Below are 9460 nucleotides of genomic sequence, written 5' to 3' on the forward strand. Positions count from 1 at the left end.
CGTAACTTAGTGTTTTGGCAAAAAAAAAATGTACTGAGGTCGATTCATTCAACTAAAATTTTCTCAAAGCAGTGCCCCAGTAGGGCTGCAGTCTAATGAATAAAACAAGTAAAAGATAAAAGAAATATGATTTTTATGGAAAAACGAGATCAGGGGAGTATACTAAAACCATTTTTTTTTTTGCATAAAGGTCGAGTAACTGATTGCATAATTCGTTTATTTGTGGCAAACAATTGATAACTTACTTCGAAGGAGAAAAATACGTAATGGTCGTAGTGTAACTGGAGAAAATAACTATATTACCTTTCACAACTCTCAAGAAGCTTTATCTCAATTGTTCTGGCAGACAAGTATTTTCCCATGACCACACACTGAGAACGCGTAGCTTAGTGTTTTGAGCATTGGCTCATGGTTGTTAGAACTTGGGTCCGATTCTCAGGCTCGACGGTGCGTCATCAAGGCGTCTCACTGCACACTGCTTCTATCCACTCTCCAGAAATTAGTACCAGCTGCGGCAGCAGGAAATTAATTCAACAACGTTTAGGGGATAGTGGACTCTTGTATTCCCCGAAGCCTAAACGCCCTGAAAATCTAGATAATCTACGGCCTCATGAGCCTGTGGGATCGAGGCAAACTTTTATATTGTGTGCATGCGTTAAGTTCAATAAAAAATATATATACTTTTCATTATCCACTCACCACCACCACCACCATTACAGTTTTCAATAGCAAAGCTCAGTCTAAGTTGTTTGCCAACCAAGATTATTTTTATGTCATTTCAGTTCAGTTCATCTATTTGTTTGTATCTACTTTTCTTTCAGTCGATGTATCGATCTGGTCTGACAATTCAAAGTTCGAATAATGAATTTTAAAAAATGTTTTTTTTTTTTACTGCATCTTGCACTTGGCACTCCACAGTGCAGCAACCTTCTCCTTTGTTGAACCATGAAATCTTTGCCCGATCCAGTTTTCACTTACATAGTTAGGTAAGACCTAATTAATCTATAGTTGGGACCCCGACAGGCGCTACTACATCGGGTCAGAGTAGAGCTGGGAGCAATAAGGTCTAAAAAGTAGTTCCACACACCTCAAACTATGAAACTCTCGAACCAGGCCTCATGACCGTTTGCAGTTTGTAGTCATACCGAAAACAAATTTCGCAATATAATGGGCAGAGATTAGCAGAATAAGTTGTTTTGGCGTATTTAGTTACATTTCTATGTTCTAATTTCAAATCTTCCCAGGATTAACGTTCCTTTCTATTCTATTAAGTTCTTTAAAATAAGTGCCCACAGAATATAAGGTGTGATTTAATCGATTATTTTGCTCCTCCAAAACTGGTGGCCTTGTGTTAACATTAGAAATTAATATATCCCTGTGTGGTAGCATATATGATAGGGTGCCAGAATAAAAGCCTTTCTTGGTTCAGATCGATTCTTCTATGTCCAAAATAAGCAACACTAATTTTTGACATTTCCTCCTCCAAATAGATAAAATAAATATTATAATGAAATCGATTCAGTTGATAATATTCATTACCAATGAAATTAACCCTGTGCATATATAAAAATGAGAATTATATTAGAATGATACCCCATTACCTTATGTAGATATTCATGAAGTTCTGAAGATGCTTCGACACAAGAGTTTTGTTCCTTAAAGAATACAGTGAGTTGGGCATTCAATATTTAATCCTCTCCACCACGTCAATCTCACACTGTATAGTAAATAGTTTTTCTATTTATAGACAAGGCAAAATTTTGGAAGAGTACAGTCGATGGGATTTTTTATGTGCTGGTCTGGAAGAAGAGGTTGAGCCAAGGCTTTTGCAAGGCTTCCTTGTCCATGTTTATCCTGGAGCTGTACACTTGCAGTTGTTCAAGAACATCAATCGCGTTCTGAGCAGGAAAGACTTGATTCAGTGGTTAGAGCAAGATCAAAATAAAGGTGAAGAGTAGGGAAGAGGAAAGTGGGTCGTTTGGACCTGTGTAGAGGTGACACAAAACCAGACAACTCGGAGGTGGAAAAAAACTATTTCATAAACAACAGCAGATATGATAAAGCGAAAAGACTGCACATCCGTGCATCAGAGGTCGGGATGTGTTGGTGAGCAACCACATGACAATCAATCAGAGGTGACAGTGCTGTTTTGATGTAGCCAACAACATCTCTTTATACAGAGTATTAACACTGTCCCATACGTAGATAGTATTCCATTACAGGATTGAGTCTGAGTTTTATAGAGTGTTAGTATGTACTGAGAGCAAAAGGATTTTCTGGCCACGAAGAGGAGAGTCAGTTTTGTGATTCAGCCTTCGCTACACCGAGACTGTGATATACTACGAGATCCTTTGTAATAGTGAGACCTAACAGTTGTGCAAGCTTTATAGGAGTGCAGGCTGAATGTTGTTCATGTGCAAGGGGGTATGATATTGTTTACGTAATACGTGTAGCGATTGTGTATTTGCGCTGTTGAAGAAGTCAAGATTGACATGGCTCCACTGGAAAGTATTTCTGAAGTCTCTATTTAATAAGTTAGTACATGTTTGGTGTGAGATGTGTAGGTTGGACTCCAGATTACTCATTTTGTTGATGGAATTTAAATTCAGAATGTGAAAAGAGAAAAAAATATATATGCGATCTCTGCAAACCCAGCGCCTTTTATAATGCATATCAACCGCCAGCAATTCGTTTGAGGAAATGGATTTAGAAGGCAACAAGCAAGCTCTCCTGAATATCCATTATAGCGTGTTTACAAACTGTATCTTTGGATCATTTCCAAATATCTTCCTAGCTATGCTAGCAGAACAGATGCTGGAAGAGAAAACAACAACTTAACGTAAACTTCAGTTAACGCGCCAATATCAGCAGAAGCTTAGTTAAATATTCTTAGTATCTTTGTAACATTTAATCCCAGGATTTATGTAGTAGCAATCTAATTATAACTAGTATATTATAATTTATATTCATAATAATAGCAGAATTAACTTCGACGTATTTTGTCAGAATCTACAACTAAAACAGCAAGTGTTGTAAGCAAACTTTTACAAGATGAATCTACTAGATGAGTTCGATTCCCAAATGTAATCATTTATTTTCACTGGTGTTGTTGAAATATCCTTTAATACCTCCTACTAAATTTTGACATCTACTTTTCAACAACGTGTTATATTTTCTTTAATGACATATTTTTTTTTTTTTAAAGTAAGTCTGAAAAATAAAAACAAGGTATCATACATCAGTATATCAAGGGCTGGCAAAAATAACAAGAAGCAATGTCACAATTCCATTCACATCTAGAATGCATTATAAGAATATAAACAGCCCTCATACTTTACTGATATCAAATTTTATCGACTCTAGTGGGATCTGAACTTAAAACATAAAAGGCCGAAACCGAAAACCACTACTTTTTCATTGGTAAAAATTACTTCAAGGGCTCCAGTTCAAACTTGGATGCCTAGGCCCTTTCTCGGTCCAAAAGATGACATTTGTGCTTAGTTTTGTTGATCATGGAATCACTTGAGAAAGAAGTCGCCTTAAGGATTCACAGTAGATTTTCTGTTGAGCCTTTTCAAAGAAACACAGCTTTTCGTTGGGTTGTCATGTACCCTATCGACCTGGGTTTCAGCTGCCTGCTCACAATTAGTTAATCAGAAAATAGATACTTTCAGCTGCAAGTGAAAGAAAATATTTCATCTGTATCTTTTGATGAGGTGAAACATGAGACACAAACTAAAAATAACTTGCATAACAAGTAGTAAGATGCTTTCGAAGTAAGTCTCGCTCGTCGGTGCACGAACAGAACACATTAAGAAAAGTTAATTATCAGCTAGTGTTACAGCAGTGACCTCAGAAGGTGAAAGTCAAAATGAAGGGGAAATAACTCTAAAACGGCGCTAATTTCTACCTCCTTCCCTTCTTTTGGTTCAGAGCCATTTAGTCCAAACCTGCACTTCCCCCTTCCAGAGACGGTGTTTTGTAGTTAGTTGTCTCTAGAAATCAGATGAAAGATTCTTAGATTAGCGCGAAAACGATCTAAATTTCAATTGTTGGGTTTAGCTTAGTTTTTTTCTTTCTATATTCACTATAACTTAAACCAAAATGTCACATCAAACTGGAATAACAGGTTAGTGTTTTCTTTATTTGTACCGATCTTTCTGTGTTTCTGTGTACCTGGACACTTGTTTTCTTTCTTTCCCTTTTTAAAACAAGCTGCTTGTATATATTTTCGAATTTTTCCGTAGAAAATAAGTTACAAAAACCATTTTCATTTATATGTCTTAATTTATATACTTGATTTACTGTAATGTTTATTAACAAAAAGTACCGACTTCATGTATTACATTTATTTCATGTTGTTTACGCCCACCGAAGTGCACTCTTATATTTATCTAAGGAAATAACTACTGCTTATCTTGCTTGATGTAACCACCAAATATCCTCCTGTTATAGATATATATATATATATATATTATATATATGAAAGGAATGAGAAGTTGGACAGTGTAGTCTTTTGTATACAAACTGACTGGATGGTCACGACTGGAACGCCTTTGTTTCACGTTTGCGTGTTCCGAACTATCTAGTCATCTACAGCTGTGTATCACTATTTAACACAGCTAATTTGCTTCCCGTAATTACCAAACCAAGCATGTGATACTTTCTCTTTTTATTCATACATCCTGTTTGACTGATACTTCTCTTACAGAGACGTCTACTTTGACAGCCGTGTGTACTTATAGATAACGCCTACAATCCGGGGGTCTCACTTTTTTTTAACTCCAGAAACATGTTGACGTGTAGATAGTAGTGAAAGATTCCGATCAAAACTTCAGATATTTTCTTCTCAAGCTAGCACGTAGCTAATTTTTGTTAAATTCATTGTTTAAATTTTAGTTGTTTCTGATTGAACATGACTCTGATCAAAGGCGTTCCAGCTATGCCTATCCCTAAATTTTGTGCATCAGAAAATACAAGTGTCCAGCACATCGTTAAGACGTTAGGGTATGGTTTGAGTAATATTTTGTTGCTAGTCTTTAGTAGGTCGAACTACCGCAGAGGCGTCGATACTTGTCGACAATTCAAGCATGTAAATAAATATGTAATTTAAATATTTATTAGGAATGTTGTAGGTTCGAATCTTTAATAACATCCCCATAAACAATTTGGTGGGGATCGTATAATATGTATACATATATAAATATATTTACACACACACACAAACCATTTGTGATCATATATATATATATATATAAATACACACACACACATGCGTTTAGAGGCTTTAGATATAAAGTTTTATTAGTATATATGATATATAAATTTAGATTAGCTTTACTAGAAGCAATCGCTCCAGTTGCTAGAAATAGCAGGCAAAATTTCCTCAAATCACACCATACCATCTTTTAAAAACTGGAAAGATATATTGGATAATATAATCCTATATGCATTGTCCGAATGAATGGGTGGTTGATAATGGTCGAAATTTCTTGATCACAGGTCTATTTGATCAAGGCTGACCTCGGGCTAAGCAGCAATTACTTTATCATTTTGTGTTTTAAACATATCGCTTGCTATGAATTCAATGAACGAATTATTGATCCTCCCACTCTTTACCTAACAACGAATTTTATATTTATAAGTGTTAACATATGATTGTATGACAGTTATTGGTCAGTTATGAACGTCACCTATGTATTTTTCACATTTAAGCCTGATGCTTTCTAACGTTGACATAAAACATGTCACTTTCGGAAGTGTTGTGTCAAGTTGTGTGAAGTTCACACTTACCTTTCTCTGTCATTTGTCAGAGGCAAAACGGATTCACTTATGGCTCAAAACCGTGTTCAGAATCGGTTCGACTCATTTTTAATTATAGTCCTATGATCCTTACCATCTCATAAATGACATCTTTTGAATAGATGATATCTTAATGGTAATATTCTCAAAAACATGAAATAACCAAATGGGCGTGCCGTGGACTGCCAGATCATGATTCATAAGTTCAATACCACTGTGGATATTCACTTTTTGTCTCTGAACATGGCACTTTATTCTACTTGCCTCAGTTTGCCTGTCTAGTATAAACGTAGTTTTCAAGCAATTCACGGTTAGTTGTTATAGATTGGCATCTTATTGGGTAAAAGAATTAGACAGTGGTTCCATAGACTCCTGAGCTTCGTCAAGGGTTTATGTTTTTTTTTTGTTTTTTGTTTTTTTTCCATTTTTATTTTTATGCAATTTTGCCAACCCTGAAATTTTGGCGAAATTTGAATTCAAAGCTGAATGAAACGAAATTAAATTATGCCACATTCCGATCGGTAATAAATAACTTCTCTGTGAAACTATTTCGGAAATAGGTGGTGCGTGGACTAGAAATAACACAAGGAAACTTTTGTTTGAGATTGTATTAAAGGAGTGTGTGTTTGGTCATTTCTTTATTGCTGTTATCAAAATAGACCGGAATATATCATTTGTAACAGAATTTTAGTGAGGATGACATGAAACTAGGAAATAGGATTAAGCTTATTAAATAATTCTAGTTATTTCCTAATGTTAATTGCAATGAAAACGCATAATCAGTTGCCGAGTTTTACTGACGACGTACAGACGTGATAACATTTACGTAAACCGCTCCACCAATCTCTTAAGATTCGTTTTTTTTTTTTATCCGATCTTGTTTACACCTGTTTATCTGTGTATGTTGTATATATATCTTTTCAAAATACTGCTCTACACACGCTTAAACACACCCACGCGTACATATATGAGAAAGAGAGATGGAGAGAGATTAATCTATATTCCTTTGTCTTTTTTTTCTGTTGCTTCTATATGGAATAGTAATATATATATATATATATATATATGGTATTCTTTATATATATATATATATATATATATATTGAAAGAGCTTGTCGTCAGCTATACAAATATGATAGGGAAGTGTCATCTACTTCATACTATTTTTAACTGGGGCGTTGTAAATTTTGTGATCGACAATTAGAAAAGTTGTTTTAATTTTTTTTTTTACTTTTATCGTGTGAATCGAGTTTTTATTATATAGTGAGAAGTCTTGATTAACTCAAAACAAATGAAAACTCTGTAAAACTAAAGTTTCACAGAAATGTTTTGTAATTCACGTTGTTAATCATCCCAACCCTAATTATGCAAACTGAAGTTCAAAGTATTCTAGTATTTTAGTTAGGCAGAGTTGTGTATTTGCGGACTATACTTTCAAATTGTGCTGATGTTTGATGAAGATTTGGCTGTTATTTATATCAGGTAGACAACCAGTGGTGTAGTTTGTGTTGGGCCTGGTTTAATAATGTCACCACCCGGATACGTATATTCGCCCTTTCCTAAATCAGAATCAAATTGTTTGGTCAGCAGTCTTTTTTTATAGTACCATGAATGGACTACAGCTGTTCATTAATGCAGGTCTGGGAAAGCCTTTTAACCGATTTTTATATGTCGCTTGCACTTTCTAACAACCTCTTCCAGTGGGGGAAATGGTGTGTATTAATGTTCAGAAGCTGATTGTTTCAAATAGGATAAGCTAAGCTTTCAGTAATACCAAAAATGTTATCGTCATAGGATAAGGGAAGGTGGGAGTAATCGTCGGGTTACACATGAAGAAACATAGAAGAATGGAATTCACTGCTTGTCTGTAATAGTGTAATAAGTGCACTAGATATTGGTGTGCCTTCTTTTTATATATACCTATTAGAGAAGATATATATACCCAATATTAATTCATATATATTTGTAAAAACAACTATCAACTTCTTGAAATTGAAGTTCACCTCTCTTGTATGTTAACTGTTTCTCAGTGGAACATTGATATTTTAACAATATTGTTTGTGTGTATTGTTTACAATACATACAAAGTGCACTAATTAATTTATGTATAATTGATTTAATTCAACTGAATAACTCTTTCAATTCCCTGAAATGACACAGAACTTGTGTCAGAAGATCCGGTCATATTTCAGACTATGTTAGGACAACTAAATACAGAAAGTAAGGCAGGATGATTAAGGATGAATATTAAAGAGAAAAAAAAAACAAAAAACAAAAAAAAAAAAAACCGAAAGAATTTATCAAAATTCCAGATATTAATAATACATAGTAATATCACAGGTGCAGGCATGGCTGTGTGCTAAGAAGCTTGCTTCTCAACCACATGGTCCCAGGTTCAATTCCACTGCGCAGGACCTTGGGCAAGTGTCTTCTATAGCCTTGGAGCATTTGAGTGGATTTGGTAGACAGAAACTGAAGGAAGCCAGTTGTGTGTGTATATATATATATATATATATATATATGTATGTACATATCTACATGTGTGTATCTTTGTGTTAGTTCCCCCATCACTGCTTGACAACTGGTGTTGTTGTGTTTACATCTCCATAATGTAGCAGTTTGGTAGAAAAAAAAAAGACCGATAGAATAAGTATTCAGCTTAAAAAAAAGTCCTGGAGTTGATTTAACCCTAACCCTAACCCCTAACCCTTTAAGGTGGTGCTCCAGCATGGCCACAGTCAAATGACTGAAACAAGTGTAAGAATTCCTTCAAGTAGTAAACAGCTATATCATCCTTGGCACTCTTATAATAATAGTCAGGTAAAGAAAAGAAAATCCATTAATGAATTACCTCGGATTGGTAGGTCTTTGCTGGATCAAGTTCCATTGTTAAAAGCAAATTACCCTTAAACATGGAATCTAACAAAACACTAATAAGTAAACCAAGAAAAACACAGTAGGTTCACGAAAACATTATGTACGGAATATGTGGTAGAACCATAAAATAATGGAACAGATCCAAGAACAAATAAAATTAAATGACACTGTAGTTGGTCTGGATATGTCCAAAGGAGGAGTGACATGATGTAGATATTATCTGAAGCCTTGTCAAGTATCCCATGTACACTTAACTAATATACATGGTATAAAAGTAATTTAAAACTGAACCATGTGGATGTATGACAGCTGAGTGTTGAATTATTATGTTCTTATGTCATCATTATCATTTTATGTGTTTTTCCATGTTGTCATGGGTTAAATGTGTCTGCAATAAATAAATTGCCATTTACAGGCCCTTGTCCTATCCCTTATCGAGTTTGATTTCAGCACTCCTCTACATGTCTTCCTCAGACTTTCTCTACTGAAAGCACCTTCCCATTTTGCCTTTTGACTCTTTTTCATCCTTCATATGCAACACTTGTAGATTGACATGTACTGGTACAGATCTGTAGGCAAGATCTGCACCACTCAAACTGATTCCTCTGTTACCCATTTTCCTTCTCTTGCACACTCAAACTGATTCCTCTGTTACCCATTTTCCTTCTCTTGCACACTCAAACTGATTCCTCTGATAACCATTTTCCTTCTCTTGCACACTCAAACTGATTCCTCTGATACCCATTTTCCTTCTCTTGCACACTCAAACTGATTCCTCTGT

At 35.0% G+C, this 9460-nt stretch overlaps 1 protein-coding gene across 1 annotated transcript in view; it reads left to right on the forward strand.

Annotated features, from left to right (window-relative positions):
• Nucleotides 1-3943: 3943 nt before the first annotated feature.
• LOC106872959 (twinfilin-1) overlaps nt 3944-9460 on the forward strand; it is a 50091-nt gene continuing 44574 nt past the window's right edge. The window contains exon 1 of the mRNA XM_014920148.2: nt 3944-4129. Coding sequence (XP_014775634.1) covers nt 4105-4129 — 25 coding nt within the window. The 5' untranslated portion in view covers nt 3944-4104. The remainder of the gene's footprint in view (nt 4130-9460) is intronic.

Source organism: Octopus bimaculoides, chromosome 5 (genome assembly GCF_001194135.2).
Source record: "Octopus bimaculoides isolate UCB-OBI-ISO-001 chromosome 5, ASM119413v2, whole genome shotgun sequence".
Classification (NCBI taxonomy): Eukaryota; Metazoa; Mollusca; class Cephalopoda; order Octopoda; family Octopodidae; genus Octopus; species Octopus bimaculoides.